The 14539-nt window shown below is 48.1% G+C and overlaps 1 protein-coding gene across 10 annotated transcripts in view; it reads left to right on the top strand.

Annotated features, from left to right (window-relative positions):
• The window catches only part of SRGAP2 (SLIT-ROBO Rho GTPase activating protein 2), a 235075-nt gene that overhangs the window by 185846 nt on the left and 34690 nt on the right, over nt 1-14539 (top strand). For all 10 annotated transcript variants that reach the window (XM_043569300.1, XM_043569294.1, XM_043569296.1 and 7 more), the window contains exons 11-14: nt 1908-1992; nt 4736-4763; nt 6446-6470; nt 12781-12841. In XM_043569300.1, coding sequence (XP_043425235.1) covers nt 1908-1992; nt 4736-4763; nt 6446-6470; nt 12781-12841 — 199 coding nt within the window. The remainder of the gene's footprint in view (nt 1-1907; nt 1993-4735; nt 4764-6445; nt 6471-12780; nt 12842-14539) is intronic.

Raw genomic sequence — 14539 nt, forward strand, 5'->3', positions numbered from 1 at the left:
TGAAGCTCTTCATTTCTTTACTCCTTCTTCAAGCATTTATTGGTGTCTATTATCTACTGGGTGCGGTAGTAAGCATCAGGGATTGCAAAGAATAATGACGTTGACCCTAGGGAACGGGCAGTCTGGAGAGAAAGACCCCTGAGTGAGAAGCCCTCTGGACCAGGGCTGTGTGAGATTCGCAAAGGCACATGCAGGGGCATCCCGGTGAGCATCCCCGGTGAGGATGTGCCTCCCAGAGAAACCAGGGTTTTATTCTTTGTTTCTACATGAGAAAGAGAGAGAGAAGAAATCGACACTCTTGGTGAAAAGTTTACACTGTACAGAGAGGTGCAGAGTAAAAGTAACTCACATTTTTTTCACGTTTTTTTTTTCTGCTTTCATCCTAAGTGGTAATAGCCCTAAAATGAGAGGCTTGATGTAGAATTATACTTTTCGTTTAATACCTTGAAAGGACAGAAGTATTATGATTTAAAATGTGTTATCTGTTACCCCCTCCGCTGTGTCATGTATCACCAGTGAGTCGCTCAGGGATCATACTCAGGGAAACACTGCCATCTCTCCTCTGAGTGTAGACAGGGGCAGATGACCCCTGACCCTGCAGATGAGCCATGGCAGCAGGAGACAACCGAGCCCAACGGTGGGCCCCGTGCGCGGCTGCAGGGTAGAGTAGAAAGATGCCGCGTTAAGACTCCGAAGGCCTGGCACTACCACTTCCTGGCTGGCCGTGACCTGCAGTTCAACGCCCGCCTCCCGCGATCAGCTTATCGGTAACAAGCGAACAACGATGTCCACCCCAGTGTGCTCTGCAGAGTTCCTGTGCAAGGCAAGGGAGAGAGTGTGTGCTAACGGGCTCCGAAAACCCTTGAATTGCTCCACACGTATAAAGAATTAATACCGCGAAGTTTTGTTGGGCTTCCCCTTCCGCTGAGCGCCCTAATGCCCGGAGCGTGCGCCACCGTGATGGTTGAGCACACAGGCCGAATCGTCGCACCACGTGTGTCTGGATACTGGCTCCACCCCTCACTCCCAGTTTGACTTTGAGCAACCTGTTTAATCTCTCCAAATCTTGGTGCCCTCATCCATAAAATGGGGACGGTGATAATCATAGCTCATAGGGTTGTTTGGAAGCTCTGATGAATTGTCCAGGGAAATAGAGTCGCTCCCCGAGCAGACGAGGGTGGAGAGAGGTCAGATCAGAAACTCCAGCACAGCAATTGCATTTTGACGGTTAGAGCAGACGGAAGCGCATTTCCAGAACCTCCTGTTGTGTTTGGAAGTGCCGGTATGTGTATATACGGGTGGGGGGTGGTATAGCCCCTCTCCCTGAAAGCTCAGAAACCTCAAGCTCTCCACAAAGACTCCCTGCAGAATAGAGGAGGAAGCTGATTAAGGGACGGCGGAGACAAAGATGCTCTGCTTGCTGGCTTGCAGCTCAGGCAGGGGCTGAGCCTGCCCTTGGCATTGCTCCTGATGTGTTGGAATGCACCCTGGGAGGGGCCAGGGTGGGGCTGGACGTCCGTGCAGATGACAAGTGGCAGGTGTGTGTCCTCACACCAAGAGGATCTGGGCTCAGTGAGTCTATCCACCCCACCCCCAACCCCCTGTTCTTCTTCAATAGAACTGAGATGGCTGAGGGGCTCTAAGAGCCAGTTTCTTACACTAGCCAATGTGGGGCTGGTCCCCGGGAGAACACAAACCGGGATACTCGTCCGCTGTGGAAATCAGCAGCTGTCCAGATGCTCAGGGCCTTAAAGAGATAAAAAAGGAACCTAGTAGAAACTGGGTCAGAAACCAAATGCCCTCCTATAAAAAGGGAATTGTACAGCTGAGCATCTGGGTTGTTGTTGTTGTTGTTGTTGTTGTTTTCTCTTCAGGAGTCTGATTGCTTTTCTCCTCTTCCCTTATAGAAAATGAAGGAGTACCTGGAGGGCAGGAACCTCATCACCAAGCTCCAAGCCAAGCACGACCTTCTCCAGAAAACCCTGGGAGAAAGTGAGTATGGGAATTCTGCTGGAGGTTTGGCAATGGGCGGGGGAAGGCCCAGTCCTGAGCCTCCCCCACTAAGCCCTGTGGGCCTGATCTTGTTATACGAATGCATTTCTTTTCCTAGCCTGTTTGATGTGAAGCACACAGCCCCAGTGACTGCTTGAGTAATGGGAGACGGCCAGTGCTTAATGAAGCACTAATGTGCATCATCTATTTGTTTAAATGGAGCGTGCCTGCTCTCCACCCTGTCCGCCTTCTCTGCCACGGCTGGGGGAAAGGGCTGATGGGTTACTTGCTCTCCAGACGCTTTGTTAAAACTCTCAGCTCCTCTGTAGCAGGACCGAGGCTGCGGCAGGAAGGCAGGGACAGTAGGATGAGAACGCATCTGCTCCAAGGAGAGGAGAGGCTGCTCAAAGGCAGGAGGGACCCACAGTCTGCCGCTTTCTGTAGCGTCCGGTTAGGGCATCGGTTTCCTTCTGCTTTGGAGGGTCCTGGTGCGAAGGGGCAGCCCTCTCTGCCTCAGCCACGCAGAGGCCATGGTACTGAATGGCCTGTCCCGTCCACGAATCAAGGATGATTTTAACCAGACCCTGGAAAGTAGCAAAGCAGAGAACTGGACTGGCACTCTGGACTTTCTCTCCTCAGCTGTCAAACAGAAGGCGAAGGTTGAAAGAGAAGCTTCCCTGGGGTTTTGGGCACCCTGCCCGGGTCCTGCCTAGCTCTCAGCATCCTGTGATTCATGGGATTCCCAGGTTGGGGATGCCTCTGAATACCCGGCCCCTCCTCCCCGCCCTGCACATCTCGTCACTTAAAATGGGACCAGGAAGCTACAGGCAGTATGTGGTAACACCAGCGAAAGGCGAAATTGCACAAGGGTCTAACATTTTAAAACAAATTCTTGAGTGCTCTTCAGACAAATTGCAGAGTGTAGAAAAGCATATGGCGCTCATTGGCTCATCAGCCTCAGGAATCAGAGCTACACTTTTCATACCAGAGCCTCCCACCCATCATTCTGGCCTTGTCCTCCTCCTGCACTGGACGGTTCCCCCAGGTGATGAATTCTTTTTATCTCTGATATCTTTGATCTTGTGATTGTAAAGGCATTTTCTTTTATGTAAAGAATGCCTGTTAGGTAACTTCTGTTCTCTTTCCTCCCCGCCACCCAAGGGACTCAGGCTAAAACAGGTTTGGGCACTGAGATCTCGGCTTCACTTATAGAAAATCATTACTTTGGGGTTATCAGATTGCTTCGTAGAGAATCAGAGGAAAGAAAGCCCAGAACTATTTGAAGCGAGTTAGAACCACGATTTCTTTTTTGCTAAAATAATCCAAGCTAGCCCATAAATGAGATAGGGAGCAGGACCTTGGGAATGTGTGTGTGTGAGAAAGAGAGAGTGTGTGTGAATGGGTTTGCACACACACACACACACACACAAACACACACGCCAGATTTGCTACTGTGGAGGGGCAAAGGTTGGTGACCATTCGTTAGCGCTGCAAATTGCCTCCATCTAAAGATGACAAGTTCTAGCAATAAGGAAACAGTAGCTGCAGACCTTCCTGTGTGCAAGTCTTCATGTCCCTGCCTTCTGAATGTATTTGTCACCATAATGCAAGAGCCCCTTGTTCTTGCCACAGAGGGATAATTGATGTGTATGAATATTCCAGAATGGAAATGGGACAGATGTTGAAAATAATGGCTCAGAATAATATTTTTGCAGATGAAAGCTGAGCCTTTAGTAATGAGAGGCTGTTGGGGGTGGGGGAGGATGTTGCTCAGGATGAGCGAAGTGTAATCAACAATTAGCAACCTTTAAAGGCAAGAGAAAGCCTTGCCCTCCCCCAGTCCTTGGAGCTGTTTTTCCAGGAGCATGGATGATGATCTCCCCCAGCTCAGCACCTGCTTGGGGCATCCATGGTTCAGCGAGCGTACGTCTAATACAGACCATGCTTGGTTAACTGTGGGTCCAAAGAAGGCAAATAGATTACATCATGGCCCATGTGCCTAGGCACATGTATTTTTTAAAAATAGAAGAATTCTTCTCATGAACTTTAAGATATTCATTTTTTAAAGCTGGCTGTGACCCATTACACTTGAAATTAGGGCCTGCTCTTGGATTGAGAACCACAGTTTGACAGCAATTAAATCTCATTTCCCCTTGCCACCCCAGCCCAACCTAAGAGAATTTCATACGAATCTAAACCTAGAACGTCTTTATCTTCTCCCTCTTCCCCCCAAACAATTCTTCCTTCCTTCTTCCCTTGCCGCCCTCACCGTGTGTGTGTGTGTGTGTGTGTGTGTGTGTGTGCACGCATGCGCGTGCTCCTTACTCAGGAGCAAGCAAGCCCCTCCCTTCCTCCTCCCACACACACCCACACACTCAGAAGAGAAGCTAGATTTCACCTCTGGGAAGGCTTCTAGTAATCTGTTCTTTAAAATATGATCCGCCTTGCTATTGTTCCCCTACAGCCACCCCTGTTTTCCCTTTGGGAAGCAGGGTTGGCACCCCTAGGCTTTAGGGACATACCAGCAGCACCGGGAACAAGCATTAGAAACAGCACTTGCCCAGGAAGAGGCTCTGGGCGTTTCTCTTCTTTTTTTGCCCAGAAGGCCAGTCGTGATGCTCAGTGATGCTGGCAGCTCTCAGGGAAGACGGGCAGAGCATTTCAGGTGACTGCTGGCAGCAGGTCTTCCACTCTGGCCCTTTCTGCTTCAACATGAGCTTTTTGCCTTTTGTCTTTCCAACAGGTCAGCGGACAGACTGCAGTCTGGCCAGGTAGGTGTGGCCCGGGGCAACCCTGGGAAAGGATAAAGAGAGGCCCGTGGGGTAGAGCCATCCCCGCCCAGCCCGGGAAAGAGGGGAAAGAGCCCGAGAGTTCAAGTGCAAAGGCTTCGGATGACTCTGCAGAGGAGGGGACTAGGGCGGGGATTGCTTCCTTCCCTTCGCCTTGCTGACCCCATCTGGCCTCAAGTGGAAATGGGGTCTGTGGTGACTCGGGGAGAGAGCTGAGAGGAACGGAATAAAGGAGTTCTCATTCGCTGAAGTACTTCCCGAGACTCCCCAAAGCCACTGCTTTTGCGAGGAAAAGAAGTGTTCGACTCTGGAGGGTCCTGGTAACCTAACCTTAGCTGCTAGACTTCAGCATGTGGTTTGGGGGAAGTCTCTGACCCAGAGAAGGAAGATCAGAAGATAGCATTTGATCTGAGATCGTATGCATGGAAAAGATGACAGCCCCTAATTAGTGACTGTTGCTGGATAATGAAATACTACATCGCACTGGCTTGCCAAGCAGCATTGGTAGAAATCCTTGCCTGTTGTACAAGTATGCAACCCTCCCAATCTGTCCCCACCTTCCCCTCCCTCCCCGACCCCAGCCAAATATTTTCCCTCCCAGTCATGTAGCTGCTATGAGAAAACTCGTGAGCTGGCGGAGAGCAAGGCGTTCAGCCAGCCAGCTGTTCTCAGATGCCTAAAAATGTGCTGATTTAACCAGGGAAAGAGCTTTAATGGGCTGGACTCCTTAGAGACCCTGGGTTAGCCCATTATATCAACCACTTGTATCTGCCAACACACACACAATAATCATGAGGCCATTTACAATTACAGGCTCATTATTTAGAAATAGCTTCATTTGGCTTTCATCGTTTTGTCATTGTGGATTACAGTAAAGATCTCATTAGTACACCAGTCTTGTTGACTGGAGGGAACCAGGATCATGGAATTTCATAGGATATATCTTCTTGGTGATAGAGTCTTCATGTAAGTTCACCTGAAGTCCCGTATCTGTGGAAAACTGTATGGGAGTGAAAAAAAAAAAAAAAAAAAAAAGCTGAGTTGAATTCCCTTAGGCTGTGTGACCTTGGGCTGCTCTCTTCTCCCCTTCGAAGTCCAGTTCCCTCATCTATAAGACAAGAAAGAATGTTCCACTAAACCCAAGGAGCTCTATGATTCCAAAGAGGTTCCTCTAGAGCGGCCTGGTGGAAGGGGGAGAGGGAGCCCAGCAGCCAGGCTCTGGGCCTTACTTACCTTCACTAAAGGCAGGGCAGCGCTGTTCTCCATGCTTGGGGGATTGTGTCTGAGTCCGATTCCCTGGGATAAGAGTTTGAAAGGCATCCACCTGAAGGATCGCCAAGGTTCCTTCCAGTCTGGCTGCTCTGTCCTTTAAACTCCAGGAAAATTGCTCCTTAAGGATTTCCAAAAGAACGAAAACTGTGACTTCCTTTGGTGTTTACTAGTGTCTCCTTGCAGACAAAGAGATAATCTTATTGTCTAACCCAAGTATATTTTAGTCCCTCCTATTCTAGTTTTGAATGGTGGAAGAGAGTAGGTGCAGAGATCTCCAGGGTTCTGGGACTGCGACTGAGCTGAACAATGTGACTTGCTTCACTAATCCCATTTTCCTTTTTTTCTCCCCGTTGCTCGTTCGGTCCCGTCTGATTTGGCGGGGTCAACCACAGGCGTAGCTCAACCGTGAGGAAGCAGGTAAGGGCCCAGCAAGAGCCAGGCTGGTCGGGTGAGAAGATGGTTATGTTCCATAGACATTTATGGAAGCCTACTGTGGGCAGGGCAGACACTTTCCTGACTTCCTGCCTGCGTTTGGAATGTACCATTCAGTCACAGTACGTTTACCATTATGGCAAACTTCATTGACTTTGCTTGTTTAACTGCAGCGGCCGTGGCCTTTCTGACTTGTTCCTCCCCTCTCTAGTCGTGCACCCTCCTCCTTGCTAGAGATGTGGTTGGACTGTGGCAGATCGTGCCAGAACTGCCCGCGGTGTCACTGCTCTAGGAAACCGCGGAAGAGGCCTCGCGCCTTGTACATAAGTTCCACACGGGAGCAGCTCGCGGCAGCTAATCACCTCGAGTGGACACTCTGGCTTTAAGTGTGCGGATTTTTGTTTGTCTTTTTCTGGTGGTGTGGTCATCCTAGATGTATTTCTTAGACATGCTAAAAATACAAAGATGAGTCTGATCTGAAGACGATCGGGAAATTGATGTTGAACCCCATGCTGGTTTGCATGATTTTCAGTGTTGTATTCACATCTGACGCTGGGCAGACAGCTCTCATTACCCATATCAGGGCAGGCTCTTTGGAAGGCAGGGACTGGGTAATGCACATCAGTGGATAATCTAAACAGCACTGTGTTTGTGTGTGTAAAAAAAAAAAAAAAAAAAAAATTAATTGAAGTAGTTTTTGCAGTAGCAAATTTGGCTTCCTAATTATATTTTATGGCGAGTTGCTAAAATGATTTTGTGTCCCCTAAGCTCATACCAGCTATGTGGCAGGCAGTTAACAGGGAGGAGGTGGAGAGAGCTCCGAATGTCTTTTTGTCTACTCAGGGGAAAACTGATCCAGGCTTTAAAAAATCATTTTGGGTAATTCACAGCGGCTGTAGCCACAGGGAGATAATCGAATGTAGAGGGCACATGGCTTCTGTTGTGGCAGCGGCCCCGACACGGTCTTCAGCCCGTCCGGCTGCTTCAGCTAACCGGGCAGTCCAGGGACACTCGGCTGACATGGCTCTCGCTTGTCTTAGCTTTGCCGTCACTATTTCTTTTTCCCCTTCTCTGCTTTGGATCGCATTATAATGAGACTACCATCACATATAATTATACATGTTTTAATTTATAAAAATTTCATCGCATCTGTCCTTCCTCTGGTTCCTCTATTTCTTTCTTCTGCCCTTTCTCCCATAATTTCATTTAAACCCAGAGAAGCATGGAGTGCCTCCCAGGGATGATCTATTGCATGTAAAAATTAATAGGTGGGTATCTTAAGAGGGAGCCGGCTTTTTTTCCCTTCAACACTAAAACAGGGTTGAACTGAACATTTGTTCCTTTCAGTTCCTGGGCTGAAACCAGGCCTCCTGCATCTAGACGGAGCATAGGTGCAAGAGCCTCCCAGGCTCCACTCTGGCCACCGGAGTGCCAGAGACCGCAGTTTGGCAGGCAGTAGGCGGCCCTGGTCGAGCTCACCGTCAGAGGGGAGCAGCGCCCATCTGGTCTGCATCCTGCTGCGTCTAAGCAGTTGCAGGCAAAGCGCGTTGCCTGCTCCTAGATTTGCGTAAGAGCCCGGGATGCACCCAAAAACCCCAATCAAATAAAGACCTTGTTTTCCTTCTGCTGCCCCAGTTTCTCTCCAGCAGCTCAGATCTAATGGTGGATCAGTGAAGAGTTTTTCCTACGATGGGCAGGCAGGGAAATAGTAATTGGGAAGATGAGTAGCCTTGTGTAAGGAAATAAATAATTGGTTGTTTATGGCAAGTCAGCCAAACAAGAGGAAGAATCTGGTAGCTTTTGTTTTTGAGGATCCCTAATGGGTTCCAGTCATTTTTGACCCCAGCAAAGCCTAGGTTCAAACCATCCCAGCCTTTTCTGCCTCAATCGCCACTTCTAAGCTTTGTCTGCTACCCTCAAGCCCAGCATTTCTCTTTCCCATCGATTCTGACTCTTCTTTGCTTGTCCATCTTTCCCCTTGCCTCTAAATGTAGGCATGGTCCCAAGGGTTGGTCCTGTTTTGACTTCTTTTTGTATTCTTTCTCTTGTTGGCTTTGTTCCCTTGGACGAACCTTTCTCTCCTTCCCCGAGTGTCCATTGTTCTGAGTCTTTGAATCTAATCTCGAACTGATTGGCTGGGTATCCACTTGAGAGTTGAGATGGCGCCTCCTCCCTACCATGGTCTAACTTCTAGCACATTCCCCAACTTGTCTACTTCCCGTGATGGGGGGGCCTCCATTCTTCACAGTCCTGAAACCCCAAATATTATCTTTGATGCCTCTTTCTTTCCCATCACCCACATCTACTCAGTTGTGTCGACTTGTATTTTCTCCCTTGGTAAGAACGGAAATCTAACAATGTAACAGATCAGTACTCAACAAAAATCCGAACTCTCTCGCTCATGAGAAATTATGCCAGACAATGGCATGTTTAGGCGCTCTCTGGCCACCTTCCTGATTGTTTTCTCCTGCTGATCCTGGAACCCCTGCTTACCCATCTTTTCCAAATTGTGCCTGTTACCTTTCTCCTTCCACCTTTGGTTTAAAGATCCCTAATCTGATTGAATAGAGATTTGGCCCAATTGTCTTTAAAGGCCCCTTCCCACCCTAGGATTATGCCACCAAAAATATTGTGAACTAAAGAATTAAATGGACATCGATTCTAACATTGCAGGAGGGAAGGAGAAAGGAAGAAAGGGAGAGATGGACACAGAATAAGGACACATGTGGATACTGCATGGTCAGCTGTTTGCAAAATCAATGGTGAAGTGAGGGTCTTTGTGGCCCCATAGGAGCACACAGGCACATCCTGAGGGAATGAATTCACTCAGAGCTCAGAAACATTACAAGGAGAGGGGAGGGTAGTAGGAGCGTCGGAGGCCTTCGTGACATTGTCCAGTTTTTGCTCCCACTAGACGGTCTTAGGCTCCCCTGGAGCAGTGGGGACAGGTCATCTCTGGCCCACTCTTGTCCACCACAGAGAGTTCCCCTGGGCTGCTTCCGATGTACCCCCAGTAACCATGGACATGCAGGTTTGATGTCTTACTTTCTGCACCCCTGCATGCTTCCCTTTAACTACCATTGATATTCCATTTCCTGCAAGTCTAGGCTGAACTTGGCATCCACATAACTTGTTGAAGCCAGTCAATCTGAGAATTTCCCGACCTACTTCTCTTTGGGTCTTTAAATTTAAGTCTAGGGCCAGAAAAACTTTTCAAACCCTCGTATCGCTAACTTCATTATCACTGCTACCACTCTTTGTAACTTCCAAAAATTGGAGGTTTTGTTTTTTTACAGTGGAATCTATTTTCTTCAGTAGAGTATAGAAGTATAGACCAAGAGTCTTCCTCTAAGAGCGCCCCAGGCTGACTGGCAACGAGAGGGCAGACACTGGCTACTATAGCTGGAAAGCTGGAGGAAGCAGAGGGCTTCAGGGGTTATGAAGATGAGCATTTGGGTCCCCGAGCCCTCCCTGACTCCAGGGCTCCCTTGGCACACTCATGACTTCCTTCGGCTGCATCCTGCCTTCCCAGTAAGCTTGGGAGCTACAGGCCGTGCCAGCTCTTCTCGCAGCCTGACTTCTTTATGAGATCTGGCCGCTTCCCTAATGGTGGCCAAACCGCAGGGCCCCAGCGGAAAATTCAGGAATGTAGGCAAACCTGTGAAAGGAGCAGAAGCCACAGGACCCATCCCATTGAGATGCAATCTCTGTCCTAAACTACTTTATTTTATTTTATTTTATTTTATTTTATTTTATTTTATTTTATTTCATTTCATTTCATTTCATTTCATTTCATTTCATTTCATTTTTAAGATTTTTGTGGGGTAGGCACGTGGGGAGTTCAGTCAGTTAAGCATCCGACTTCGGCTCAGGCCATAATCTCGTGGTTCCTGAGTTCAAGCCCCGCGTCGGGCTCTGTGCTGACAGCTCAGAGCCTGGAGCCTGCTTCAGATTCTATGTCTCCCTCTCTCTCTCTCTGCCTGTCTCTCTCTCAAAAATAAACAAACATTTAAAAAAAAATTTTTTTAAGATTTTTTTTTTTTTTATGTTATCTCTACACCCAACATGGGTCTCAAACCCACAACCCTGAGATCCAGAGTCACACACTCCCCCCGACTGAGCCAGCCAGGCGCCCCTGTCCTGAAGTTCTATAGCCCTTTTCAGCTAGGTTTAGGGCCCTTTGCCTGATCTTTCTTCCCCATAGCTGAATGATTGTGTGTTTAGCTGCATTATAAAACCCTGTTGGTTTTCAGTAATGCTTGGCACGCATATTTGGCAACGTTTGCCGAGCTCCTGGGATGCAGGTTGGGTGGCGGTGAGATGTTCGTTCAGTCTCAGAAGGAAACTGCCTGGGTTTGGACCCCTGCCCTGCCACTTACTGCCTGTGGCAGTCACTGTAAGCAGCTATTTCACCTTGCCTGGCCTTCAGCTCCTCACTTGTCAAACAAGGATGGTGATAAGGATACACACCCCATAGGGTCGTTATCAGGACCAGTCCTGCTAAAGCACCTAGGACCTGACCCACCACCTGTATAAATTCTCTGTAAATGATAAGCTCTGATGTTCATGTGCCAACAGGAAATGTTACTCTTCTCACCACCTATTCCCTCCCCAGTTTGTAGGCATCAAATTGAGGCCCACAGAAGTTAAATATTATGGCAGGGATGTATAGCAAAATGGCAGAGCAAAGATTGATATCTGGGACGTCTGCTTCTTAGTTTAGTACCAATTAGTCTCCACTATCTCTAAGAGTTGGGTTTTTTCTTTCCTACCTTTTATGCCAAGTAAACCCCCTTTCTGTTGCTCCCATTGGTTCATCAGTTGATACCCTCAACTGATATTAATTGAGCACCTACTATGTGAGAACATCATGGCCAGCCCTGGAGATCCACGAATTGACTGGATCTGCCCTGTGGAGCATGAGCTATGGTGGTGACAAATGCAAATGAGATCTTCATACCCACACAGTTAAGTCACAACTGTTAAGTTGTGTAACACAACTGTTAACTGTGTGAGTTAAGTTGTGAGAGCTGAGTGCAAGGTGCTGAGACCCTGTGGACAGGGGCCCTGATCTCATCGGGGGAGTCTGGAGAAGCATTCCTAAGAAGGTGCTACTTGCACTGAGACCCTAAGGGGTGGGATCCCAGGGTGAGGAGAACATTCCAGAAGCAGGAGCAGTTCGCGCAAAGCCATGGACAGAGAACTTCTCTAAAGAATGGAAAGTTAGGCTGGTGCGGCTGACAGAGACTGGAGGGAGAGCAGAAGGAGATGAAGTTGGAGGCAAAGGCAGGACCCTGGACACGCAGGGCTGTGTAAAGAAACTAACAAGGAGTCTTTGAAAGAGGTTAGCCTTGGGGCGCCTGCGTGGCTCAGTGGGTTAAGTGTCCGACTCCAGCTCAGGTCATGATCTCACGATCCGTGAGTTCAAGCCCAGCATGGGGCTCTGTGCTGACAGCTCAGAGCCTGGAGCCTTCTTCAGATTCTTTGCCTCCCTCTCTCTCTCTCTCTGCCCCTCGCCAACTCCTTCTCTGTCTCTCTGTCTCTCAAAATTAAATAAAAACATTTTAGGGGCACCCGGGTGGCTCAGTCAGTTAAGCGGCCGACCTCAGCTCAGGTCATGATCTCGAGGTCCGTGAGTTCGAGCCCCGTGTCGGGCTCTGTGCTGACAGCTCAGAGCCTGGAGCCTGTTTCAGATTCCGTGTCTCCCTTTCTCTGACCCTCCCCCATTCATGCTCTGTCTCTCTCTGTCTCAAAAGTAAATAAACGTTAAAAAAAATTTTTTTTTAATAAAAAAAAAAACATTTTAAAAAAATTTGAAAGAGGTTAGCCTAGGAAGTGAAGGACGGGGTGTGCACTTTCAGAGATCACCCAGCCACTATTTTAAGGAAGGATGACATGGTCTGGAGGACAGCAAGGGTGGGAACTGAGATACTGACGTAAGGACTGAGCTGATGGCAGTAGAGATGGAGAGAAGTGAATGCATTTGAGAGATACTTAGGAGGCCAACTTGACAAAGCGTATTGACCGATTGATTGGATGGCTGAGGGTAGGAAGCTGGTTTGGGAAGGAAGACGATCAGTTGCATTTAGGACGTGCTGAGTTTAAGGCATCCGTGTGGCATTCCAAGTAGGCGGTTGTGTATGCTCTCTGGAGCTTGGAGGAGGCCAGATGCTTCTTTGAGGACCGGCCACTGAGCCAGCTGATACGAGTTCTGCACAGTCTGGCCCATTTTTCTCTGACTCTGGGCTATGCCTGTTTAAAGATTCTAATGCTGTGTTTCTCTTCGGCTTTTCAGGATTCCAGCCAGGCAATTCCTCTGGTGGTAGAGAGCTGTATCCGGTTTATCAGCAGACACGGTAAGCAGGATTAAAGCCTTGCCCATATTTGTGCAAAGCTGGGAAGAGCTTCCAGGAATTCTTTGTGGAGTAAGAACAGAGACCGACTTTTCCTCCTGACCTTCTCAGAAACGGAATAAAATCTTAACTTGTTCGCATAATGTTTGCTACCTTTGAATGGCCCCACCTAGACATCGAGAGAAAGACATCATATGCTTTGACCCAAAATGCCTCAGCCACTTACCACACTCCCTCTTCTAGCTTGAGAGCGGGTTTTAAATTACAGCTGTGACAGGAGTAAGTACAGCTGGGGTGGCGTGGTGACAGTTTCGCCATTACGCACCGTCTTTGCACGTGTCGGTATCTCCTGACACGCTGACCTTCTGCATCGGACTGCTTTGCAAACAACTCCTTTTGTGATGTTGCCCTGATTCCTGATAATACTCAGGTTCTGGTTCTGCTGTGGTCTCGCTGGATACGACATCATCTGGAGCTCAGTTAGTCGCCAGTGTAAAGTTGTAGCCCACCTTTGAGAGCCTTCAGGGGCTGGCTCCTTCTCGGCCTAAGTCAGATCACTCTATCTGCTGCTTGGATGGAGCTGGGTCTCATAAACTCCACCCTGCACTAGCTCCCAGGCTGGTTGCACAGAATCTAGGGGTGGAGATGAATTGCCAGAGAACCAAGCTTGTAAGTGTAAGAGTGTTTAGAAAGCACAGATACCTGAGCTACTGCCATGGAGATTTCTAGGAACTGGACATCAGACATTGTTTTTAGAAGCTGTCTTATCTAGTTAGAGGAAAAGGGACAGAATGACCTTCTTGCAGCTAAGGAGGTATGTGGGTGATTGCTGGTCTGGGTGCAGAGGTAGCCAATTTCTCTCCCTCTCCCAGTGTGCTGGGACCTTGCTTGCCTTTGTTTCTGGAATAGTAATTATTTTAGCCTGCTTACAACTTAGCCCGTTCTAATCAGCTACAGTTTTTTCATCTTGTCTCTATTTACTTGAAGTAACAGCATTGTATATCAACAGTGAACGAATATGTATCAAGCACCTGATCAGTGCTGGGCACCATGCATTGTGAAATAGGAAAACAAAAACAGGGATAATGCACTTCTCTTGTCTTTACTTGGTTTTATGATGCGGTTGGGAGAAAATAAATAAGCAATTGAAAAGCTAAATCAAAGGAGATAAGCTATAGCAATTCAGAGTAGCAGTAGAAGAAATTCCACAAGATAGTAATGATTAATGATCAAATAATTGGCAAAGATAAGTCCAAACTGAGTTCAGGGGAGGAAAAATTATTTGTGTCTAAAGGACAATAAGAGGATGAGAGTCTGCACTCTTACTGCTTCGTCCATGCATTCCATTCGGTCATCCAACAAATAGAGAAGAGAGAGAGAGATTGCTCATTGTGTGCCAAGGAAAAGTTCCTGCTTTCGTGAGCCGTATATCCTGCTAAAGGACAGATAAATAGATGGCTTGGCTGATCAGTTAATAAATAAACATGGTAACATACAGGGTGTCTGCTGATGGTGAGTGTCATGAAGAAAAGCGAGGTGAAGAGGTGGAGAATGGAGAGGGGACACTGTTCTGGGTGGGTTGTTCAGAGAAAGGCCTTCAACTCCCCTAAGAGGTGACATTTGGACGGAGTCCTGAAAGGAAGTGAGGAAGTGAGCCACGTGGCATCTGGGAAGAGTGTGTCAGAGACAGGGCGCATCAAA

This window comes from Prionailurus bengalensis, chromosome E4, assembly GCF_016509475.1.
Source record: "Prionailurus bengalensis isolate Pbe53 chromosome E4, Fcat_Pben_1.1_paternal_pri, whole genome shotgun sequence".
In the NCBI taxonomy this organism is placed as follows: domain Eukaryota; kingdom Metazoa; phylum Chordata; class Mammalia; order Carnivora; family Felidae; genus Prionailurus; species Prionailurus bengalensis.